At 56.9% G+C, this 24,997-nt stretch overlaps 1 protein-coding gene across 2 annotated transcripts; it reads right to left on the bottom strand.

Moving 5' to 3' along the window:
- Positions 1–2,531: 2,531 nt before the first annotated feature.
- Positions 2,532–24,415, bottom strand: LOC140896449 (B-cadherin). Of its 2 annotated transcripts, XM_073308304.2 has the most exons (16): positions 24,286–24,415; positions 23,702–23,816; positions 14,878–15,089; positions 14,091–14,234; positions 13,393–13,548; positions 13,123–13,267; positions 12,410–12,585; positions 11,782–11,910; positions 11,086–11,271; positions 10,530–10,774; positions 9,877–10,019; positions 9,093–9,317; positions 5,960–6,178; positions 5,404–5,534; positions 4,968–5,114; positions 2,532–3,542 (listed from the first exon to the last, which is right to left on the bottom strand). In XM_073308304.2, the coding sequence occupies exons 1-16, from the start codon at positions 24,373–24,375 to the stop codon at positions 3,333–3,335; spliced, it is 2,673 nt and encodes an 890-aa protein (XP_073164405.2). In that variant the 5' UTR covers positions 24,376–24,415; the 3' UTR covers positions 2,532–3,332. The 2 variants fall into 2 exon arrangements, with proteins under 2 accessions (XP_073164405.2, XP_073164404.1); XM_073308303.2 differs by lacking the exons at positions 9,877–10,019; positions 10,530–10,774; positions 11,086–11,271; ... (6 more) ...; positions 23,702–23,816; positions 24,286–24,415 and adding an exon at positions 9,766–9,869.
- Positions 24,416–24,997: the final 582 nt, after the last annotated feature.

The raw sequence follows: 24,997 nt of genomic DNA, 5'->3' as shown, positions 1-24,997 counted from the left end.
TATTTAACTGTGGTGTGACCTTTGGGCTTGGGCTGGAGCTCAGGCTCTGGGATCCTCCCCCTTCCCAGGGCACATGCCGAGCCCAAATGGTGTTTAAGTAGCGTAGACACCCCCCCCCGGTGAGCATCAGGCCAGTGTGGGTTGGAGCAGCTCCCACAGTGCTCGGTCCAGGCACAGTCTGCATCCAGCCTCCCCCATGGAAGGGCACTGTGGGGAGAAGGCAGTCTGTGGCCCCCCACCACTAAGCAAAGCAAGGAGCCAGGGCCTGGCCTCAGGTTACAGGCAGCTCTCTGGGTTTAGAAGTGGCCCCCTTCCCCAGCCTGGGATTTATCTGGAGCAGGTGGATTATCTCTGGGCAGAAGGAAGGGGCCAGGCCGGAGCAGGGGGTTTCTGCTCCCCAGCAGGGACCTGTTAAAGTAAAAGGTGCCCATGGAGGCTCCCGTGAGCGGCAGGCCCAGACCTGTTCAGTCTGGTGGAGGGTGAAAGCGAGGGCACGTGCTGCGGGAGGGGCTCAGGGCCCAGATACCTCGCTGCCCTCCGACTGGTTGGGCAGCAGGGTTTGAAACTCAGCTGCTTAAATGACTTCCTGGCATTCATCTCTGCAGCATTAAGGTCCTTGGGCCTGGTACCAAGCAGGGCCTGGACCTACCCCTGCTCACGAGCATAGAGCATGCAAGTTTAATCCCCCCAAAACTACCGGGCACCTCACCACCACTGTAAGAACAGGCACTGGACTCACCCCAGAGCAGCTGCCTCCTCTCGGTTGGAACAGGGCAGTTTTTTCCCCACAGCCACAGTTGCCATCAGTGAAGCAAGAGCCAAGCACGCTTCTGTAGGGCAGGACTCCTGGGTTCTCTTCCCAGTTCTACCACTGGCTGGCTACAGGCTAAATCACGTCACCTGGAAGGGAAAAAGTCTCTAAGCAGCTCCCAGCTCAGCAGCAACTGCTGGGGAGGGTCGTGCTCACTCCAGAGCTCAGGCACTCGCTGGCAATGCAGCGTCTCAATGGGCACATGCACCTGGCAAGCCCAGTTCACCCCCCGAACTCCAGCCCCTGGAGCACAGGTGGTCAGGTTAGCTTAGGGCAGTGGGGAGGAAGCCTTGCTGGCTCCTTCCTGCCCACGTGGCCGTGGCCCCGGCCCAGCTCTCACCAGCCTCCATCACACCCTCTGCACAGGCCTCCCACCTCCCTGCAGACACAAAGGAAGCTCCCATGGGCAGCGGTGCCACTCGCTCCCTAAAGCCTTTCTGCAGATGACTATTTTGCCACAGCTCACAGGAGGTGTAGTGAAGCCAAGGCCAGAGCGGTCCCAGGAGCCGGACCACTTTAGATGTCATTCATTGATCTTAACAAGGTCCTGGGCTGGCTCTGGCCCACTGTGGCAGAGGCAAGCAGCTGTAAATTAGGAAGATAAGAAGCAACAGCATTCACTCTTGCAAACCTCTCCTCTGCACGGGATGCTCCTCGCTAGCCAGCTTCCAAGCTCAGCTTCTGCCTAGCTGTGGGAGAGCTACACGCTGCAGCATTGTTTGGAGATCAGTGGCCTTGGCCCATTTTGAGCTCTTGTTTATGGCTCAGGTTTGCAGGAGGGCTGGGACAAGATAAGGGATCAGCAGGGGGCTCCCACCAGCTGCAAGGTGCTGGTCTGCTCCAAACACCTGGCAGCCCAGCTGTGCATTGACTGGGGCATGGGTGGGGCTAGTGCAGGACAGTTTAGTTGGGCTACCCTGGCCCCTGCAGCCATAAACACCTCCCTGCCCCTGCAAAGTGGGGCTAGTCTCTGGCAAATGCTGCAGCTGTTCACCTACAGAGGGATCACTCTGGACACAGGACGCCATTTCCAGTAGGAGTTTGTCACAACTGGAGGGAAGCAACGGCTGGATTCCCTTTAGATAATAGCAGCTTGTTGGCTGTTCCCAGTACCAGCATTGCTAGAAGCTAAAAATCACTCCACTTCCCCCTGGGCACTGGGTCAGTATCTACAGGCCAGAGGGCCGCTCTGTCTTGCTGTGCTGTTAACACCTCCCTACAGGACAAGGGTGCAGCACTGGGTCACTGACCTGTAGACCAACCCCCTCAGCAGCAATGGCTAGGAGTCCTGCCTTCCATGGTCCCTTTGCCAGGGGTCATCTAGATGACCAGAGGGGTTAATGCGTAGTAAACCCCAGCCTGATCCTGCCTCTATGTTAAGGAAACCCCTTTCCCCTCCAGTTGTCAGAAGCCCAGCGAGGGCTGGCCTCTCCAGCTAGAGAGTCTCACACAAGAAATGGGTCCCTGCCATCCCCCCTCTCACAGTGTGAGGGGAGCTAGTGGCTGAGTTCTGCTAGCCAGCATGGCCAGAACCCTTTGGAAGTTAGCACCTGCAAACAGGCCAGAGCTCCTGGGCTCCAGAGTGGGGAGGATCTCAACTGCCCAAAGGCTAGGGAGCTTGTTACTGGTCAGCCCTCGAGCAATAGCTCCGAGACAGACATCACCACAACCCACAGCACTAACTGGCAAGAGGGACACTAGGAATAAAGAGCCAAGCCTGTAAAAACAAAAAATCAACTTCCTTTATTAAAAGTTACATCACCCATTGCCCCATGCTTTAGCATCACACTAACTTACTTTATACACAGTACAAAAGAAAAAAGAGGGTGGCCTAGGAAGATATAAAAGGCAGTAGTCAAACATTTTGTATGGAACAGGGCTAGCAGCAGGGTATTAACAGTTGAGTGGTTGGAGCAGGAAGGCAGTTGCACGGGTAGCTGGCCGGCAGCCTACTGGACTGACTGGGGTACAGCACCTTGCACGGATACTGTTACCCTGGTGCTGGAGTTTGACAGACTTCACACAAGAAGGCAATCCAGTCACAGTTTGGAATCAAGAGCCAGAGGTCTCCAGGCCTTTGGGATATTCTAGGAGTTAAGGATTCATAAGACAGGCTTTTATTTTCCCTGGCAGGCAAGTGTGTCTTAAGATCCAAAAGGCACCAGCAGCTGCATAAGGCTTCCAGGCATGGTTGGGTCTGGGTACAAGGCTGTTCACAAGCCTCCAGGAAAGTCACACTAGGCTCCTCAGCTCCAGGAAGCATCTCACACACATGGCTCAGCCACATAGGTGGCATGCAGAGACAGGTGCCCAACAGGAGCCAGAGCTGGGCCTATTTCCTCTCTAAGAAGCTTGAAGATCTCATGTGAAGGGACCCAGGCCAGAGAGTTTGCCCACTGAGGCTCCAGCCTGCCAGTTGCCCCATGCAAGACAAGCTGCTCTATGGAGCTTCCTGGAGAGAAATCCGGCATCCTGGCAGAAGCTGCTCTGTGGGTGGGTACATGGCATCTGGCCACCCCCCTTACTCGTCCTCGCCCCCACCGTACATGTCAGCCAGCTTCCTGAAGCGGCCGCCCCAGTCCTTCAGGTAGTCGTAGTCCTGGTCCCGGTCTGAGGCGGAGGAGTTGAGGGAGCTGAGCGAGGCCGCCTCGGAGCCGCTGCCCTCGTAGTCAAACACCAGCAGGGAGTCGTATGGCGGGGCAGTGGGGTCAGTGTCTGCAGCCTTCAGGTTCTGGGGGAGCGGAGGAGCGTTTGGTTATGAGTCATCCCAGCACACGCTCCTGGGGCGACTCTCCAGTGCAGCGAGCTTGGTGGGGGGGGATTAAAACAGGGCCACCCGCATCGGTGCTGGCAGGCAGCACTAAGACCAGCGAGTGGTCACCTTGAGGGGGGAGCCCTCAGACGGGAAGTCAAGAGGCAGGTTTGTATCATGAGACCAGGGCACTGAAGGGTAGTTTTGCTGAGCAGTGAGACTACCCTCAGTGCCTGCATTTGGGCCTGGGGCTCCCAGATCAGTCCTGATGGAGGGTCCCCTGCCAAACCCATGAGTCACTCAAGAGTCTTCCCTCCTCTTGAGTCACTGGCAGGGAGATCCTGATCTTAGGTCAGCCCAGAGCAACCCCAGCACCAGCTGGCTTCCCACCCCAGAGGCTGGAATTTGGTCCCTCAGCTGGACCTGGGGAATTCTCTGGCAGGAGCCAGGTCCTGAGCAACCCTTGTTCCCACTGAGGTCAGTGGGAGCTGCAGCGCTCAATGCCCCCAAGGAACGACAGCTGCTATGACCAGAGGCAGCCGGTCTGAGCAGAGGGCCTGGCACATCACCAGTCCAACAGCATGTGTACTCGGAGGCTGGGGCCGGTCATGCCAAGCACCCTGGCAGAAAGGAAGAGCTCAGCCTGACTAATGGGTGCCACAGGCCTTCTCCTGGAGGTTGGCCTCCAGTGTTGGCCTGTGGGCTTTTCTAGACCCAACAGGGGAGAGAAAAAAAACAGGTCTGTGCTCTGGTCACATTCTCCACCACCCTCAGCCAGTTCCCCTGAAATCTCTACACCAGTTCTCAACCTACGGGCCACTTGCAGCCCAATCAGCACACAGCTGAGGCCCAGGTGACATCCTCAGGACCATATCTCATGGATGTGGCCTGCTAGCAGAGAGCTGCATATGCGGCCCACACCTGGACATATCCATCCACCCTCTCCACTCCCCATAGCTAGGTTACAGCCTTGGGCAAGCTACGCCCTGGCAATGAGGGCAGGGATATCAGAGCCTAGCACAGCCCTAAAACCAGGCTTTCCCAGCAGCGATGTAACTGCACCAGGACAGGCAGATAACACTTATTGCTGACCTTGGGTGGGCACCTTGGGCCCCCATGGTGATGGGAAGGGAGACCCTGAAGTGCCACCGCATAGCCAAGAACCAGTGGTCCAGGGAATCCCCACAGCAGCAGAGCTGCAGGTGGCTAGCAACTAGCCCTGAGGGTGGTAAGTGCCCAATGTATGCACATCCAGCTAAAGTGAGGACCAGATCTTGAGCTCTAGAAAGGAACTGGTGGCCCTGATCAGCCAATGCCCATGTCCAGAGCTGGCTCCAGCTCCTCACTAGGTGTCATCAGCCCAGGCTCACGTGAGTTTAGCAACACTTGCATCCCTGGCCTCACCTCATCAATGAAGTTGCCAATCTCATCGGGGTTGGCAGGTCGAGGGCGATATTGGGGAGCTGGCAGCAGGGTCGGCACCACATCATTGCGGACGAGGACTTCAGGGCGAGCCTCCAGGCCGCGGTGCAGCTGGCTGAGGTCATAGTCCTTTAGGAGGGAGATGCACAGGGTCAGGGCCCTTTTCCCAAGTTTGGCTGAGACATCCCAGTTCTGGATGTCTATTTGCCAGGCCACATCTGTCCTGGGGATGGGCATGGGCACCAGAGGGGCTCCAAGGCCATTAGTTTTGAAGGCCCATGTTGCCCACTCCTGGAAACATGCAAAGCCAGAGAGTACGAAGGTGGGACCCAGTCAAGCCCCCAGGGCAAGCCAGTGCTTCAGGTGTGCTGTTACCCATTCCCCACCCCGCAACATGCCATGGGCCACTAGTGCCCACCTGGTCTTCCTCGCCACCTCCCTCCTCGCCGTAGTAGAAGACGTTGTCCCGGGTGTCGTCCTCGGGGAGCAGCAAGGGCTCCTTCACCACCTTCCTCCGCCGCACGAAGAGCAGCAGCAGCAGCAGGAGGACTGGAAGAGACAAGACAGGTCAGCGTGTGCCATGCAGCCTGCTCCGGGGCGCTCCCCTCCTCCCCGATGGGGCCCCATGCTGCTCTCCTGGGTGCAGTGACGCCGAGACACCAGCAAGCTCCCATCTCGGAGCACTTGGCAGGAGGGCAGGCCCCAGTTTTAATGGCAGGGAACCCAGGGCACAGAAGTGAAACAGCGGGTCAGCAGTGGAGCTGGAACAAGGTCCCAGGTCTGACCATCGGTCCTCTAGCCACTAGGTGAAGCTGCCTCACCACAGGCAGCAGCAGGTCCCATCCTGCACCGCAAGACACCTGCTTCTGCCGCTCACCCTCCATGCAGGCCAGGCTAGCTTAGCTCTGGAAGACCCCACCCTGGCACAAGATGCCCATCAGCCAGGCCTAGAGCAACTCCTCCCAGGCACTCACTCAGTAGGGCCAGAATAGCCCCCAGGATGGCCAGAATGATGGGGACCCCTGGAACAGGCAGCTGTTCCTTTGGGCATGTCTCTGCATGCCCCTCACAGTTGCACACTTCTGCCTTGAGAACAGTTAGCTGGTCTTTGTTCTGGTTGTCAAAGAGCCGCAGGTAAACTTGGTAGATGTCTTTCTTCAACGGCTCCAGCAGCTTCAAGGTGAGCATCTCCCCTGTGCAGACAGACAGTGGGATTATATGGGTGAGACTGCAGCTTGGATACCAGAGGGGAGGGCCACCAGGGGTCAGAGACCAGGCCCCCCACATCCCTTCTACCTCCCAAGCAGACCAAGACCCTACAGTGCCATGAACATGCTCTACTCAAGACCACTTCATCCCTGGAGTTTGCATCTTCCCTCCCCAGTGTTCAACCATGGCATACCTGGGACTAGGATACCCAACATATGACACATGCAGAGAAATCACAAAATGTAAGGCTGGAAGGGGCTGCAAGAATCATGGAATATCAGGGTTGGAAGGGACCTCAGGAGGTCATCTAGTCCAACCCCCTGCTCTAGGCAGGGCCACCACCAACTAAATCATCCCAGCCAGGGCTTTGTCAAGCCTGACCTTAAAAACCTCAAAGGACGGAGATTCCACCACCTCCCTATGTAACCCATTCCAGTGCTTCACCATCCTAGTGAAATAGTGTTTCCTAATATCCAACCTAAACCTCCCCCACTGCAACTTGAGACCATTACTCCTTGTTCTGTCAGCTACCACTGAGAACAGTCTAGATCCATCCTCTATAGAATCCCCCTTCAGGTAGTTGAAAGCAGCTATCAAATCCCCCCCCCCCCTCATTCTTCTCTTCCGTAGACTAAACAATCCCAGTTCCCTCAGCCTTTCCTCATAAGTCATGTGTTCCAGTCCCCTAATCATTTTTGTTGCCCTCTGCTGGACTCTTTCCAATTTTTCCACATCCTTCTTGTAGCGTGGGGCCCAAAACTGCACACAGTATTCCAGATGAGGCCTCACCAATGCCAAATAGAGGGGAATGATCACGTCTCTTGATCTGCTGGCAATGCCCCTACTTATGTAGCCCAGAATGCCATTGGCCTTCTTGGCAACAAGGGCCCACTCATATCCAGCTTCTCGTCCACTGTAACCCTTAGGTCCTTTTCTGCAGAACTGCTGCTTAGCCAATCAGTCTCTAGTCTGTAGCGGTGCATGGGATTCTTCCATCCTAAGTGCAAGACTCTGCACTTGTCCTTGTTGAACCTCAGATTTCTTTTGGACCAATCCAATTTGTCTAGGTCCCTCTGTATTCTATCCCTACCCTCCAGCATATCTACCTCTCCTCCCAGTTTAGGGTCATTTGCAGACTTGCCGAGGGTGCAATCCATGCCATCCTCCAGATCATTTATGAAGATATTGAACAAAACCAGCCCCAGGACCGACCCTTGGGGCACTCCACTTGATACCAGCTGCCAACTAGACATGGAGCCATTGATCACTACCCGTTGAGCCTGACAATCTAGCCAGCTTTCTATCCACCTTATAGTCCATTCATCCAACCCATACTTTAACTTGCTGGCAAGAATACTGTGGAAGACAGTCAAAAGCTTTGCTAAAGTCAAGGAACACGTCATCCACGGCTTTCCCCCTCATCCACAGAGCCAGTTATCTCATCATAGAAGGCAATTAGGTTAGTCAGGCATGATGTGCCCTTGGTGAATCCAGGCTGACTATTCCTGATCACTGTCTTCCTCTCTAAGTGCTTCAGAATTGATTCCTTGAGGACCTGCTCCATGATTTTTCTGGGGACTGAGGTGAGGCTGACTAGCCTGTAGTTCCCTGGATCCTCCTCCTCCTCCCCCCTTTTATTTTTATATAAAGATGGGCACTACATTAGCCTTTTTCTAGTCCTCCGGGACCTTCCCTGATCACCATGAGTTTTCAAAAAAATAATGGCCAATGGCTCTGCAATCACATCCAATTCCTTTAGCACTCTCAGATGCAACGCATCTGGCCCCATGGACTGGTGCTTGTCCAGCTTTTCTAAGTAGTCCCGAACCACTTTTCTCCACAGAAGGCTGGTCACCTCCCCTCCCCCTGCTGTGCTGCCCAGTGCAGGAGTCTGGGAGTTCGTCCTGTTCGTGAAGATGAAGGCAAAAAAAGCACTGAGTACATTAGCTTTTTCCACATCCTCTGTCAGTAGGTTGCCTCCCTCATTCAGTAAGGGGCCCACACTTTGACTTTCTTCTTGTTGCTAACATACCTGAAGAAACCCTTCTTGTTACTCTTAACATCTCTTGCTAGCTGCAACTCCAGGTGTGATTTGGCCTTCCTGATTTCACTCCTGCATGCCCAACCAATATTTTTATACTCCTCCCTGATCATTTTACAAGCTTACAAGAATTGGAAGATTGGACACAGGCCATCTAGCACAACCCCTGTGCTGAGGAAGGGCCAAGTATTCTCTAGACCAGTGGTTCTCACCCTGCAACCTGTGGGCCACTTGCAGCCCAGTCAGCACAGAGCTGCAGCTCCTGTGACATGCTTAGGGCCATACAGCTAGTATTGAGATGGCCCACAATGGTAAATAGCTTGAGAACCACTGCTGTAGACCACCCCCGACAGGTGTTTCTCCAACCATGGAGGTTCTGCAGCCTTCCTAGGTAATTTGTTCCAGTGCGTAACTACCCTGACAGATAGGAAGTTTCTCCCGATGTCCAACCTAAACCTCCCGTGCTGCAATGCAAGCCCACTGCATCTTGTCTGGTCCTCAGTGGTTAAGGAGAACAATTTATGTCCCTCCACATACATAAAAGGTTGTTACAAAATGACTGTTGCATGTCCCCTTTCAGTCCGTCTCCAGACTGAACAAACCTAACTTTTTCCAGTCTTGCCTGGTAGGTCAAGTGTTCTAGACCTAGTCACATGAGCGACTCCAAGCCAGCACCACACCACGTCGCATTCTGTGGGCAAGGGCTGCGTCCTGCCCTGCCTTGCCTTTGATCCACAGCCACAGTTCAGGGCTCGTTCCTCCTACTGGAGGGAAAGGGAGGAATGGGGAGGGGGCAGGCGGAGGGGAAATGGATGGTCTGAGATCTCAGGTGACCAGCAAATCCCTTCAGCAGTTACCTTTGCTGTCCATTTCAGCAGCCCAGCTCGCACCAGATCCATGGAGGAGCTCTGCTCTGAAGGGGGAGGTGTTTGGGGGCAGGTCCTTGTCGATGATGGTCAGGACCTGTGGCACCGGATTCTGGTTGCAGACAGTGATCTCCCGAGGGTCTGGCTCAGGCCCGTGGTCGTTCACATCCAGAAGAGTCAGAAGCAAGGTCCCTGTGCCAGTGGCAGGAGGGGCACCTGTTGGGGACAGAGTGGAGGTTAATCGTGGCAAGTGGTTCAGTCTCCTTTGCCTGGCCCAGAAGGGGAGCCCACTGCTCAGCAGGTGGGAGATGCCCGTCCCGTGCCTGACCCAGAACGGAGCTGCCCGGCCAGCCAGGGGCAGCACGTCGTCAGCTCTGGAGGTCCCTGGTGCAGTCCCAACGGTGACCACCACCTGGGTCCCCACTCTAGGCTACAGGGCCTGCTTTGCCCATGACTCAGGTGAGGCTCCCAAGCCCTGCACCTTCAGTTCCACCCCAGCACAGGCTGCTTCAGACTGGTGCAGTATGATGGAGGGGCCGACAAGCCAGCCTGGGCTGCTTTTAGAAGGACTCCCATTTTCCTGGGAAGGGAGCTGGGTTTTAATTTGGGTGTGGTTTCTCGTGACAGCCTCGGAGGGGGTGTGGCCTTATCACATGTCTCTCACATGGGGAGCCATCACCAGCGCAGGGGAACAAAGATGCTCTTGATCGCGGAACCGCAGTGATCAGACAGGCTCTCAGCCCTGCCCCCCACATTCCAGCTGCAGAGCTGTTACCATCGTCCACTGCCAGCACGATGGCCGTGTAGGTGTTGTTCTTCACAAACACAGCCTCCCTGTCCAGCTGGGCCTTCGCCGTTACAATGCCGTTTTCTGGGTGAATCTCCAGCCACCCCGCGGGGTCATTCCCAACGCGGTACCTGAAGGGAAAGAGCATTAGGGGACAGAAGAGGTGCTAGAGCCGGGGGCAGAAGCCAGTTTGTAGGGGGAGGCTGTTCTGGAAGGTTCTGCCAAGACACTGAGAGGCCAGACTCAGCACCACTCTGACAGCGGGCGGCTTTCGGTGGCACTTGGGCACTGAGCTGGGCAGCTACTGCCCAAATCACGGCTTCCCTGGGGGCTCCGTACTCCCACGTAGCAGGTGCTGAACTCCAGAGCGTGGAGCCCAGAGGTTCTGTCCCGCAAGGCCTGCTGCGCCAGCCAGTCTGTTCAGGGACAGGAGCAGTGGCCATGGGATATGGTGTGTTTGGCAAGGGCCAGTCCAGAGGCTTTGCTGCCCATGGTTTACAGGTCCAGACTGTCCTGGCACAGGGCTGTCAAGGCCATCGGTCTCTGTTTGGCCTTGGTGAACCTGGCTGTTTAGGCACGAAGCTGGATTCTGTATGTGTGGTATTACCCGCCCAGGCTCCCAGTCCAACACCACCACTTACCGGATTGTCTGACTCTGCATTTTGTCTGGGTCCTGAGCCATGTAGGAGGTGATTTTCTGCCCAATAGGCACATCCTCCGAGACCTGGGCTGTCCTGATGGGTGGGTCGAAGACAGGTGCCTCGTTCACATCCTCCACGTTCACTGTGACGGTGGCTGTGGAGGTTGAGAGCTTCACGACAAAGGGCTCCTCATTGGTGGCTGCCACGTAGAGGATGAACTGGCTTCTCACCTCGAAGTCCAAGCCCTGGGAGGGACGAGAAGGAAAGGTGAAGCCAGGCCTCTTGCCTCATGCCAAGGAGGGGGGAGGCAATTCCTCCAGCAATGTGGGAGTCGGCTGCTCTAGACTTAGCTAGGTGGCAACGCCATGTGCTCAGCTGTGCTGCAGAATGGCCCCGGGTTTTGATGCAGCTACTTCAGTCCGGCAGGATGCTGGCACTGGGCGCAGCCGGCGCTTCGCCCTGCAGCACACCAGCCCAGTTTTAAGGCAGGCAGATGCCCCTCTCACGCCCGGAGGCGCACTGGTCTAGCTGCCCATGAAACCCAAACCCACCCTACCTTGGTTGTTCGCAGAACACCCTCATTGGTCTCGCGATCCGTGGTGATGGTGAAGAAGCCTCCTTCGTTGCCTCGCACAATGGTGTACACAGCCCGCCACGCCGCTGTGTTGACCTCGTCCGTGTCCGTCACGGTCAGCCTCTGGACCTCGCGCCCCGCTTCGTTCTCTGGCACCGCCATGGTGTACTGCAACACAGGGGCATGCAGGCCATGGTCAGCCACACGGTCACAGCTCAGAGCAGAGAGAGTGCCCCCCTGAGACCTGGGCCTTCTCCACTGGCCAGCAGCACAAAGCAGCCAGTGATTGCTCCTTGCTTTCCCACCCCGCCCCACTCTTCCTGCTCATGGCATAGGACAAGACAATAGATTGCAGTCCTTGCCTAAAACCACGACCTCACTGTCTGTGCAGCACCTAACAATGGGGCTGATCCAGATGTCTCCCTTTCAGGGGCTCCAGCTGGGGCACCTTGGCTGTTTGATCCCTTACAACTGGGGTAGGCTCAGGATAGCAGCAGCCTGTGCAGAGAGCACTTCATGTGGCTCCTAGCCAAGAGATGCTTTGGGTGAAGGAATGGCCACTTTTCCTTGCAGTCTTCACTGTGCCTGCTATCTCCCCCCACCTGATCCCAGGGAGGGGGATGGGACAGGACACCCCAGCACAGCTGGTACTCATGAGAGGGTGATGGAGTAGGGTACCGTTCTGGGGTCAAACACAGGAGCGTTGTCATTGGTGTCTGCAATCTTGATCACAGCGGATGCAGTGGCTGTTAAGCCTTCCCCATCCAGGTCTGCAGCCTGCAGCGTCAGCGTGTATTCTCTCACTCTCTGGGGGGAGGCAGACATGCCAGTCAGTGGTAGAGATGGATAGATAAGACATTAGCAGTGCTGCCTCAGATGCCAGTTCCCTGTAACCCTTTCACACAGTCCCCAGCAGCCAGGGCATGTCAAGCTGGCTACGAGAATCCATCATGCTTCAGGACTCCCTGGGCAGGGGTCTGCTCAGATCTCAGAGGCATGCATCAACAGGGTGCCCTTCTCCCCTGCAGCAGCCCACAGTTCTCCAGCCAGGGAGAGCCACTGCAGGAGTCTTCTGGTGTCAAGCCCAGATTTATAAACCTGGGCATTTCAGACCATTGAGAGGCAGGCTGCAAACGAGGAGCTGGCTCCTTCATAGGCTTGTGCCATACAGCTGCCCTTGCCGGCACAAGCTGGAAAAGGACTCTGTCCTTGGCACACTCCAGTAACTGAAGATGTTGCTGCCCTCCTTCATGGAACTTTGCTATGGCAACAGCTGCCATGCTTCCAAGCCCATGTCTCTGCTCACCTCTCTGTCTAGGCCACTTGCAATCACACTGATGGCTCCAGTGGCTCTGTGGATGGTGAACATCTGGGGATGGGGTTCCTTAGGCTCTTGGTTCAGGATGGAGTATGCAATGACCCCATTGTAGGACTCTATGGCATCATCTGCATCTGTGGCAGTTACTTGCATCACAGAGGTACCTGAGAGAGGGGTAGAGTTGGAGGTGGTAGTGGCTCGCTCCTCCCTGATCAGGAGGCAGAACATTTCCCCTGAGGAGTGCTGCAGCTTCATACAAGATGCTCAATAGCAGAGACTCTGCCAATGGAGAACGGAGCCCAGCGTTGGGCTCATCTCCTTCAGTAGGAAGGAGAGCTAACTGCTCTGAGGAGGACTCATTGGCAAGCCACACAAAAGGGTGTGGAAGTGGGCACCACATTCATGGACCAGTGGCTTGAGGAGCCTGCCTGACCCTTTAGGGCTGCCAGAGACCAGAGGCTTGTAAGAGATTATCAGGGCTTGATTTGTGTTCTGTACTGACTGCACATGGGTTGCAGGGGCATGGATGCAGACACTATCAGAGATGTCAAAGGCAGAATCCCACCTGCTAACAGGGACACCCCAGACCCAGCCCATGCTCTGTCCCACTAAGGGACAACGGAGCAGAGTCCAGGGATGCAGATTTCTGGAGCCTGGATCACTATCAGCAGGACAAAGCTATTTCCACCCATTCCTCCTACCTGGCAGTGCTCCTTCCAGAACTGAGCCTTTGAAGAGCTCTTGGGTGAATTGGGGTTTGTTGTCATTCTGATCAGTCACGGTGATGATGATCTCCATGGGCTCCTCCACAGGTTTGCCATTCTCAGACACGGCATGAGAGAAGAGCTACAGACAAACAAGAGGGCTCTGAGCTCCACCATGCTCCCTTCCACCAGCAGCTGGCTCAGAAATGGGCCCCCTGGTCAGTGGGGCTCTGCCCACCTGCCACACACAGGGCTTGGGTGACTTACGTGGTATTTGTCGATGTCTTCTCTGTCCAAGGGCTGAGTCACCATCATCCAGCCGGTCTTGGCCTCAATGGTGAAGATGCCGTTGGGAGGGGTGTCTGCACCTTGCCCTGTGATGCTGTAGATTATCTTGGACTCTCTATCCCTATTGGATTTGATCTAAGGGGAATCAAAGCATGTACATGGCACATGGTGTAACGAAGGCGGAATTAGATGAGCACACTGCAAGTCACAGCTCGGTAACGGACATGAGTAGGGCCAGACTGAAAGATGGATAAACTTGCGTTCAGACAAGATCAACAGTGGGAAACCTTCAGGAATCCACTGTACTCCAGCAAACACAGAAGAATCTACTGCACCAGCGTCTAGGGGAGTGCAAGGATTTTCCTCCACTAATTCCTGACAGTGGGATTCTGTAGTTTGTTACTATTTTAATAGGGATTAAATTGTTAAAATGCCAATGATAGAACATTCCACAACTAGAATATGGAAGTGTATAAATATGCCGAATATAGCCTTGCCCTCCCAAACCGGCAGAGCCCCACCACCTTTTCCAAAGCACCCACTGGCAAAAAGCAGTCAGCTCCTGCGCAGCCAGGCATGTGACATGGTTAGGTCCAGCAACAAGAGACCTGGCAGCACCTGCCTGCCCAAGAGGCAGCATTCGGGCGGGTGAATGCAGGTTTGAGATGCTTCCCTACCTGAACCAGCTTTTTAGGGAACGGGCCCCTCTCATTTTCAGGGACCCTTATCGGAGGGATCACCCAGTCCCTCTTCTGTCTCTGCAGACCAGGTCTGGCCTGTGGGAACATCAGCACCTCTGCTGGGTGGCCTGGAGCAGATTCCTACAGGGAGAAGGAGGCATCCATGTGTACAAGAAACAAGCCCAGGGATCCCAGACCAGCCAGCGTATAACCCTGGGTTAGCATGGTGCCAGCCGGCGGCTCCTTTATGCAGAGCATGCTGTGAGCACAACAGACCTGGAGTCAGACTTGCAGACTGTTCAGACACGGATGCTGCAGGAGGCCAGACCATGGTGAGTGGGATGAAGACCATGTATTTCTGTGTCTGGCTTGGATCATGTAAAGTGCAATGGAGAAGGTTGCACTCTGGGCACAGTGTGACCAGGGGCCAACTTGGCAGTCCAGGGAGAGCTACAGGTAGCGATTCCCACTGAGCCCCACGCTCCTGGGCTGCTCTAGCCATGAAAGCAGTTGCTAGACCAGCGTCATTCTGCATGTAACCGACTCCCAGCAAAGCAACAGGCAGTTAGTGGGCTGGGTGCACTGGTAACACTACAGCAGTAATGGCTGTGGGACTGGCCTTCCCACCCCCGTCTCTCGTAGGGGCCATGATCAATCTGGGCACCTTGCCATCCTGTTAGGGGAACGGGGTTCACTAGTGCTGTGTTCTACCCAAGGCACAAAGGTTGCCATAGAGTCAGCCCCCCGCGCTCCCTACAGGCCTGCCAGCTGGCATGAGCGTTACCTGTGCTGAGCGAGGGCTTTGGTTCCTCACAGTCACTGAAGCAGAGAATTTCTTGCCCGTGGAATCCCAGGCACTCACAGTAAAAGTCTTCCCCTGCCCAGGCAGCTGGGTTTGGTGTCTCACCAGGACCGTCCCATCCGCCAGCACTTTGAAGTCAGCATCATCTGCATCGTACAGCGCGAGCTTCCACCTCGTGCAGTCCTCAAACCTCACTGGGGAGGAAGGGCTCTGTTAACAGGCTCCCGCCAAGCACAGGACGGCAGGAGACAGGCTGTCAGGGAGACCCTGGCGCTAAAACTGCGACAGCTTCCAGCTTGAAGGGGTTTGCCTATCTAGTCATTTTCATGTTACCCCTTTCCCAAGCCATTGGGCCCCAAGCACACGTCATCGTTCCCTGGAGTGGCCAGCTTGGAGCTGGCCTTCTGAGCTACCCAGCCACATGTGCTAACAAGTTTCTCCATGCCAGAAGGGAGAAGGGAGACAGAAACATGACTGATCAGATATCTCCAGCGAGACTCTGGGTAACCCGCTAGGAGGCAGTAAGTGTTTAAGCCAGACATGTGACAGCACCAACCAGACAGGAAGAGGCAGGGGAAATCTGGACTTATCCTCCAATGTGATCAGCTAAGTCTGCTCTCAGACAACTGGAGCTGCTGACTCAGCTAAGACAGGCTCTGCCTAGTGCAGTCAGCGAGCCCAAACAGAGGCTGGGTTTCTGAAACTGGCCGTAGGAACGGTTATCTCCCTATAGTAATAGGCCAGGGGCAGAATCCTGATGGGTCCGTCAGCCTGGCCCCCACCACACAGCACGTGGCCTTCCAAGCTTGGGTAAGTGAGGGCGACGGTGCTACTTTAGAGACGCAGCATCGCTTGCTATTACACCTCCAGAACAAGCAGCAAGTCAGCTGCCTGTTGGTTAGTGCCTATGACTGGGTAGTTCCAGACAAGAACTCCGCCATGCTGTCTGCAGGCAGCCTTGTTAACAGCAGGCAGAGGGATGGAGCAATTAACAGGAGGGCCAATTCTCCTCTGGCAGGTAGTTCCTACTGCAGAAGAGCCTGTGATGGCCTGACTCAGTTTAGAGGTTTAGTTGCATTAGGAGTTGGGAATGCAAGAGGCAGACTGCAGGGCTGAGGGCCTTGGGCAAATCCCACACCAGGTGCATGATACCTTGGCAAAGACCAAGAATGAGCCTTTGCACTGCATACTTCAGACATATTGTATCCTGGCCACACCCTAACTCCTTGCACAGAGTGCCCACAGGGCACACCATTTCTATCCCAACAACCATGCTGCTAGGCCAGACTTACCCAGTTCACTAGAGCTACCCCAGCCCTGTGTGGCTGACTGCATTGGGCCAGCAGTTAACGAGAGCACTATAGGTCTTCTTAGACCTCTCTGCCACCAGCTCTTCCACAAGGTAATGCTGCCTAGGAGAGCTGCAGCCAGGACCTCAGCAGTCATAGAATCCTAGAATATCAGGGTTGGAAGGGACCTCAGGAGGTCATCTAGTCCAACCCCCTGCTCAAAGCAGGACCAACCCCCAATTTTTGCCCCAGATCCCTAAATGGCCCTCCTCAAGGATTGACCTCAACCCTGGGTTGAGCAGGCCAATGCTCAAACCACTGAGCTACCCCTCCTTGGGCAGAAAGGCTGTACTCACCTTGTGCTGTAGGCCCATGGTCCCAAAGCTTTTGCAAGACTCTGTAAACTATCCCATTGCAAACACCCATCCTGCCATTCACTATTGCCTGGGCCCCCATTCCATACCACGCCCATGAAATGCATAGCAACTGGTCTGGTAGAAGAGAGACTTCCTGTAAGCCAGGAAAGCCAGCACCCTGTGACAGCCAGCTCTGTAGACTACTGCATGGAAGCCTGTTTGGGGCATGCTCCCCTTTTCTTTGCCATTGAGGGGCTGAGGTCACACTCCGGAACATGGCTTCGGCTGCGACCTGTGTTCTCAATGTGAATACCCTAGGAGACGAGGGCTCCCACAGCCACGTCACAAGTACGGGCACATGGAGAACGCCAGCAGGTCTAAGCTTAGCTGCCAGTTTAGAGGGGTGCCATGCCCTACAGGGGCAGCCAGAGAGCAGGGTAATGGCAGGCAGGCTCGGAACAGTACTCCGGACCCAGGGCTTCCCTATCCCATGCTCTTGTTTAGGAGGGGTTTCTGCCCACGCTTCAGCGGCAGGGAATCCAGGAATCCCTCTGGATAATGCAGTGACCAGTCACTGGTCTCCAGAAGTCCACATGTGTAAGAGCCTGACATGAGGCCAAGCAGTTGCATGGCCTGTTGGCTAATCTGCCCCCAGCAGCGAGTTACATGCATGTTTCCGGTTTGCTTTCAGACGCTGGGCCCAGGAGGAGTCACTGACTCCCAGGTAGCACTGAGAGGTCTAGCCTTTGCTATGCAGGTATTTAAATGGCCAAGTTATTCAATCAGACCTGTTCCACTTCCTGCCATGCTGATCCAGCCACAGAGCCTCCCTCACCAAGGATGGGGCAGCTGTTGCATGGGGAACACTGTGCAGCTCTGCAGGGTGGCTTTGGAGGTGAGAGACTGGGGGGCAGTTCCTCACAGCTGGAAGGACAGGCCCCCTGCTCCCTGATTTGCACAGGAAGATGCTCATGCTCTGACCACTGCAGCCAAGAGCAGGTGTCGGGCATAACACCAAGTAGCCCATACAGGAAAGGACTGCACTACCCTTAGATCAGGGGCATGGAGTGAAGCCTGGCCCATTCTCCAGTTAACAGCTTTTAGGGCTGTCAAGAGAAGGCTGCAACTGCCCACCAGCATGGCTGGTCTTTGAGAAATCAAGGGTCACTGTGCGATCTCCTCCCTTCCTGGGGCAGGAACAGTCAGGGAGCAGCTTGCTGCTCTGCTCTCACTGGAGATCAGGCCCAGCTAGACTGGTCATGTCTTAGCAACTCTGACCTTCCCCGTGACCTGGGAGCAGTTACAAGAAATTGACTCTCCATGGACTGACTCCTCCACAGGTCCTGGGCTAGGGCGGCTAGCTCAGTATAGGTTCCAGCCTCTCTGGGATGGGTGAGTGGAGGGAGGAGGCTGGTGACAGGAAACCCAGTAACTGCAGTACAGGTGCCTTGAGGCAGCCAAACAGACCCCAGGCCTGGAGGATTCCAGGTGCTCTTCAGTCCTGCAATCACCAGTTTGTTCCCTTGCCATGCTAGGAGCCAACAGCAGGTGCCAAAGTCCTCCCACTCTCACGGGCTCTAGCCTCCAGCAGGCTGTGGCGTTGCCCACGCCTGCTCCGAGCAGGGCTAGCAGCACCATGCAAGCCCAGCTGCTGGGCTCCAATAGTGCTCCCTTGTTACTAGCCCTAGTGAACCGCACTGGTGGGAAGGTTTTAGAGTGCCGGGTGCAGACAGAGCCCTTATCACCACACACCATCTGTGGTCTTGGACAAGAATTCCCGAGGGCCATGCACAAAAACCCATCTCCCAGAGATGCCTCAGCCATTACACACTCAAGGGGAGCTGTACTTGCATCCAGGTTCACACAAACCCTGCAATAAAAACACAAGCTCTTTCCACACTTAACGTGGCCCGGGTGCCCTTAAGGCTTTGGCTCCTTTGTAATTGTCAGCCTGCATGTCCATGAGACTGCCCTGGGCCAGCTCAGCTGCTTTGGCACATTATAAGCCCCAACCTGCAGCAGCAGCCTGGACAGGACCAGGAAGTCTTAGAGTGATACTTTGTGAAACATAGGCCTCCATTTCTCAGAGAAGGGACAGCGTTTGCAACAGACATCTCTGCTCTAGGATGGAGAAAACAGGAAGGCTTCCAGCTCCCCACATCCAGCTAGACCCAGCAGAGGTACTCCAAGTGAGCTGAACACTTGGGTCAGCTCGCCTGGCCTTGGCTCGCTGAAAGCACTCACCACTTAGTGGTATTTTGAGTTCTGCAGCCATTAGCTAAGGCCATCACAGAAGCTAGAGTTCTGCATGCAGTTACTGGAAATAGCCTCCTCCCCCAGGACACTTCAAAACAGAAAGAGTAAACAAGGGCTTGCAATGCTGCCCTGCATCAGACCATGCAGGAGATAGCTACAGCTCCGAGACTGCTGGTCACAGTCCCCACCAGAGGCACTGCAGCAGAAAGCTCCCACCACTGCATAGATGGCAGGTGCTAGGAGGTCTATGGAAGCGGTTATTGCTTGCCTTTAACCCTGAGCAGAGCCACTTCACAGCCCCTAGGTCTTGGGCCCCAGCCCAGCAAGCAACTGCCTCTGCCTGGCATTCACCACAAGGATACCCAACCTTGGTACCAGCTGGGCAGGAAGGCAATCCTTTCACTCAGACAGCAGAGGAAGCCCTGTAATAGGCAAGGCCAATAGGACGCCCTTTGCACAAGCCCTGTAGTACAGGCAAGGACTGCACCTACACCCAGGAGTCTTCTGCATCACTTCCCTGGTCAGAGGCTTAAGTGTAATCAGAGCTGACCTGTGTGTCTGAGATGGACTAATAGCAACCGGCCAACTCCTCCTCCACACTGGAGAATTAGCAGTTACACTTCAAAATGCATCTTAAAAAAATCACATGCACTTAATGTTCTGATCCTTGTGTAATGCTGATTAGAGGACTCAGATAGCTCCGGATATTAAATCTCTCCTAACAGCCTGCTTTTCAGCACCATAGTGCTACTCTAAAGAGTAATTTGTAGCAGGCTTTCCAGTACAAGGGGAATTAGAACAAGCTAGGAGATCAGCACCTCCCCTCTCTCCAGCATGCATGGAATTTTTGCAGCCCCTGTGTTGACATACCAAAGGTCTGTCTCAAGGCCTCTACTTTACAAAGGTCAGGCTGTGTGAGAGGTGAAGGAAGAGCAGAAAGCCTGCTTTGGTTAAATCCTCCCTAAGCAAAGCAGTGAACACCACTGTGTGGATACAGCACCCCCAGGGGCCTCTTACAGCAATCCCTGATCTGCAGCCCGCAGTGCAGGGGTTCTAGTCAAGCTCAAAGCACTGGGAAGGCAACATTGCCATGCCAAGGGAACAACTGGCATTTTGAGGAATGTTAATGGGCTTTGGGCACTAACCAAGTAACTGCTCTGCAGGCTGGATTTGGCTAGTTTCGCAGGCCAGTGAATTACTGAACAGCATGGATCTGGCTTATAATGGGAGAGCTCTCTGGATCCACTGCACATTTCTGTTAGGTATTTTATTTGTTTTTACATCTCCAGACAGAAGAGTGAGCTTTGAGAGCTTACAGCTTGGGCTACACTAGAATATTAGGGCAGTTAGCTACATTGCGTGAAAAATCCACACCCCAAGCGGTATAGTTAAGCCGACCTAAGTCCCTGCGTAGATCACACTAGGCTGACAGAAGAATTCCTCAACCTAGCTACTGCTCGTCAGACGGGACCACCCACATGGGAACAGGAGAACCCCTGCCGTCTACACCAGAGTGCTCCAGTGTAGGCAAGCCCATGCTCACACGCAGGTGTAGCCTCTCCGTCCCCACACTGTGAGGGAGGCTCTGGCCCATGGGGAAGGGAAGTCTTTCTTCCACAGAGCAGGGGGTGACATTAAATCAACTAAGTTCTGGTGTCCTGAAGTCACTCCAGCAAGCATGGAGTTAAGTGCATGCCAGTCCCTGGAGGGACGGCAGAGGAGACAGACCAGCCTCTGTTCGGAGTACAATGTGCACATTTCACATCCCCGGAACCATGCCCAGGACTGGCTCGGCTCATCTCAGCACCTGATCCGCACTCCCTGGGCCCACTGCAGGGTGGGCCAGCAGGGGCAGGGAAGAGAGTCCAAAGCTGAGCCATTCCCCGCACTCGGGACCCTGGGGAGGTCACCCCGCAGGTGACTGGAGCATGTCTACCGGGCAATGAAACACCCACCTCACTTCAAGAATTCTGCACTGGCACCCACTGCCATGCTTGGGCAGGCCTGGAATGCAAGGGCAGGGACAGGCCCACTGACTGCCATTTCAGGCAGTCTAACCCAGGCATCGTCTGGGGGTGGGGGATTTAAATGCCACCCTCCAACGCCCGGCACTAGCCATCAGGACATGGGCTCAGGGGCACTGCCAGCAGGATTCTGCCACATGCACAAAGACCCCCAGAGAGATGCAGCCCTGCCAAGCTGAACCATGCCTGGGGCTCCCAGGTCAGACTTAGGAGCGAGCAAACTTATCCACATCCCCAGCATGGGGGAGACTCCGGCCCAGAAGCAGCAGCCCTAACTCAACAAGCAGAGCGGCTTTAGCTGGAAGGGAGGGGTTGCTGCAGGGGAAGGTGGGGGAGTATCTGTTAAGACATGACACCAGCCAAAATAAGCTAACAGGCCAGGCAGGGCTGGATTAACCATTTGTGGGTCCAGCACCAAACTTATTTGTGGGCCCCCATGGGAGCAGTGGAGCATGGTGCAGGGGGATCAGTCCCCAGAGCGAGGGGCCAGCCAGGGGCAATGGGTCATGGCATGCAAGGGTGGCCCTGTTCCACTCAGCCTAGTGCGAGGGCACTATTTATAAACTGGCAGTTGCCAGACAGTGGCACGCCTGGCCCTTTGCTGCCAGTGTGCCCCCTGCCCTCAGGGGCAGGCCCAGGCCACACCACACAGCTCCTCCCCCTTCCCCCAAATCCTCCTGACTCTGTATGGCCAGAGCCCCCCCCCCAGCCCCATTATGCCAGCACCCCTCCCAGCCCCCTCCACACAAATGCACAGCGCCCTGCACAACACCACCCCTGCCCAGAGCCTCCCAGCCCACAGCCCCACAAAACCCCCACTCCCTAGTGCCCCAACAAACACCCTCCCTGCCCCCTCACAGCTCAGCAGTGCCCCTGCAAGAAACCCACTCCCCCACACCCTGCCTCCTGCCCGCACTCACTGGACCTGCTGGGAGGCGACTGTCTGCCCAGCTGAGCAGCAGTCAGCCAGAGCTGGTCTCGGGGCTCCGGTCCCTCGGGAGTGGTGTGATCTGCCAAGCCAGGACCTGCCCTGGCCTAAGATGCACTTCCCCTGGAGGGGCCCAGTCAAGCTCCCCGCACTGTCCCCTGCCCCCCACTCCCCCGCCCAGCTGAGACTGGCCAGGCTTCTGCCCCAGTCCCAGGTGGCTCAGCTCCAGAGAGACAGGTGGGGACCCACAGGCGGTGGGAAGCAGAGGCTGCCGGGAGCTGGAGGTGTACTGAGGTCCGGCCAGGGCGCAGAGAGGAGCAGGGGGATGGGGCCGAGGAGGCAGCAGGCCAAGAGGAGCAAGTGGTGGACAGGTTGGGGGGTCAGAGTGGTCTCAGGGTGCAGGGCAAGCCAGGTCAGTAACTGCCTCACAGAAAGCTCCCTCCCCACATCTTCTCCCAGGGTTTGCTCAGAGCCCGGATCACAGGACGCTCTAGTCCTGCGCCATTGCCCTGGGCGGGTGGGGCTCAACAAGGTGTGGGAGTCTTTAGCCTTCCAGTCAGAGGATTGTCCTCCAGCCGTTTGGACGTTAGCATTTCAAAGGCTGCATTCCCCAGGACAAAGCCTCCTGCACTCCAGGGGGAGGAGCAGAGATAAAGAGGAGACAGGCCCACTCTTTCTTCGGGGATAGAAGCATGAAGTGCTTTTATGAAGTGTTGTAGGCCTGGGGGATTTATGACCACGGACGGCCAAGTTCACCAGAACGCAGGGCAAAGTTATAAACAGAGTGGAAATTTCCCCTACTTTGGGGTGGGACAGACATGAGACAGCCTTTGCAGGCTAAGCCCTAACTACATGAAGGAAGTTTCCACTAAACATGTAACCCCCCAGTCTGAATTAGGGCTTTAGCAATTCAACTGCCGCAGAAAAGGTCCTTGAGCCGTCCCCCATTTGGAAATAGACTCTCCTCTGTAGGGTCTGATCAGATCATCTGCTGACCACACTTCAGAGGGACAAAGCAGCCAGGGCCTGGCGCTCTCCACTTCCGCTTTCAGAAGTGCCAGCACTGGTCTAACTAACTGCCCAGGGAGCCTGGAGGATTGGGGTTTAGGGAAGGAGGCCACAAGACCTCCCAAACTGCACTGGGTGAGAAGAGGGAATCAGAATTAACCCTCCATTCCAGGACAAGTTTTGGAGCCTGCTGGATACTAGAGAATAAGCTGGAATGTCAGGGCAGGTTTTGAATTAGGAGCAGCCAGGAAGCTGCTTAGCTGTTATATCTCCAGGGAACCTCACTCAGCATGCAGGGTTTCCTCCCCTAAGCTGCCTGGGTACCCTCAATTATTTGTGCTCAACAGGATCCCAGGGAGAGGAGGTCTCTGCCCCGAGGACCTCGCAGTCTGGCAGAGCAGATGACCAGTGGAGGGGCGGAGGAAGGGAGTGGAAGCCAGCTCTTCCCGACAGGACTCGGAGGCATCACAGCAGAGCATCTGGGGCACCACTTTTCAATGGCTCTCGCGGTGCAAGCGTGGCCAGGGGCCCACCAGAGGCCAGGGAGGGACAAGCAGAGGGGAACGTCCAAGCACAAAGGGCTCTGTGCCAGAACGAGAGTCACACCCCAGAGCATCAAAGCTAGTCTCAGCCTGGGGTAACCCAGAACCACGCTGCCCTAGGAGCCCAGGGGAAGGACTAGCACACAAGGCAGAGGCGATCAGCCGACACCACCCACCCCACAGGCAGGGGGCAGACGGGGCTCATGCGGGAGCACCTGGCAGGGGTAAAGCCAGCCAAGGGCACGTCCCACAACCGCTGCGGCATTCGAGTCCCACAGGGCAGCGAGCAGCACCCCGTGGGCATGACCCAGAGCCCGGGGCAGCTAAGTGTCTCCGCCCCCCGCGGGCTCTGCCCCACTGCCCCCGGGATCCCGACCCCCCCCCCGTAGGGAGGGAGCCTTACCTTGGCCCAGGACCTGGCCCCGGAGCAGCTGCACACGGGGCACCACGAACGCGAACCGCTCCAGGGTAAAGCCAGCCCGGCACGGCTCCGCCGGCTCGCCCAGCGGCCAGCCCACCTGCGCCAGGGAGAGCTGGGTTAGCCCCCCAACGGCGCGGCCAGGCCCCCCCCCCACCAACCCCGCAGCCCCCCAACCCCGCGGCCAGGCCCCCCCCCCACCAACCCCGCGGCCAGGCCCCCCCCCCCTCCAACCCCGCGGCCAGGCCCCCCCCCCCTCCAACCCCGCGGCCAGGCCCCCCCCCCTCCAACCCCGCGGCCAGGCCCCCCCCCCCTCCAACCCCGCGGCCCCCCAACGGCGCGGCCAGGCCCCCCCCTCCAACCCCGCAGCCAGGCCCCCCCCCCTCCAACCCCGCGGCCCCCCAACGGCGCGGCCAGGCCCCCCCCTCCAACCCCGCAGCCCCTCTCCGGCCCCGCACGGCGCCCCGCGGAGGGCTCCCCGCCAGCCCCGGCACACGCGGCCAGAGGGGGTCCGGGGGCCCCTCCTCGGGGTCCGGGCGGGCAGCGAGCCCGCAGCGCGGCGCCGTTACCTGCAGCAGGAGCAGGAGGCAGAGCCCGGGCAGGCGGCCCCGCGGCGGCCCCATCTGTGCGGCGGGGCGAGGGGGACGCGGCGGCTCCATCTCGCCCCGGCTGCCCCGCCCCGCGCCTTTAAAGCGGCGGCTCCAGGTGAGGCGGGACCAGGTGCCGCCCAGTCGGCTCCGCCCCGGGAGGGGCTCAGCCCGTGTGCGCGGCGCGGGGCGGCGCCAGGGCCCGGCCCTTCCCGCCCCGAGAGCCCCCCGGGGCCCCATAGCTCCTCCCGGCCCCCACCCCCAGAGCCCCCCCGCACCTCCCCCCGTTATCCAGCCCCCCGCTAGAGCCCCTCTGTCCCTCCCCCACCCTGCCCCAGAGCCCCCCCGCACCTCCCCACATTATCTAATTCCCCCCGAGCCCCTCTGTCCCTCCCCCACCCTGCCCCACAGCCCCCCCGCACCTCCCCACATTATCTAATTCCCCCCGAGCCCCTCTGTCCCTCCCCCACCCTGCCCCACAGCCCCCCCGCACCTGCCCCCAGAGCCCCTCTGTCCCTCCCCCACCCTGCCCCAGAGCCCCCCCGCACCTCCCCACATTATCTAATTCCCCCCGAGCCCCTCTGTCCCTCCCCCACCCTGCCCCACAGCCCCCCCGCACCTGCCCCCATTATCCAACCTCCCCCCAGAGCCCCTCTGTCCCTCCCGCACAGCCCCCCACCTTCCCACATTAACT

Source organism: Lepidochelys kempii, chromosome 12 (genome assembly GCF_965140285.1).
Source record: "Lepidochelys kempii isolate rLepKem1 chromosome 12, rLepKem1.hap1, whole genome shotgun sequence".
Lineage (NCBI taxonomy): Eukaryota > Metazoa > Chordata > Testudines > Cheloniidae > Lepidochelys > Lepidochelys kempii.
The sequence above is the reverse complement of the archived record's forward strand: the minus strand, read 5'-3'. Positions and strand labels throughout refer to the sequence as shown.

Bases quoted from the DNA above. Each gene is read 5' to 3' on its own strand.
- LOC140896449 (XM_073308304.2), bottom strand. From the start codon at position 24,375: ATGGAGCCGCCGCGTCCCCCTCGCCCCGCCGCACAGATGGGGCCGCCG. The intron at 10,775-11,085 runs GTAGGGTGGGTT...CGTCCCTCCCAG, and splicing joins GTGTTCTGCGAACAACCAAG to GGCTTGGACTTCGAGGTGAG. The intron at 10,020-10,529 runs GTAAGTGGTGGT...CTTTCCCTTCAG, and splicing joins ATGCAGAGTCAGACAATCCG to GTACCGCGTTGGGAATGACC.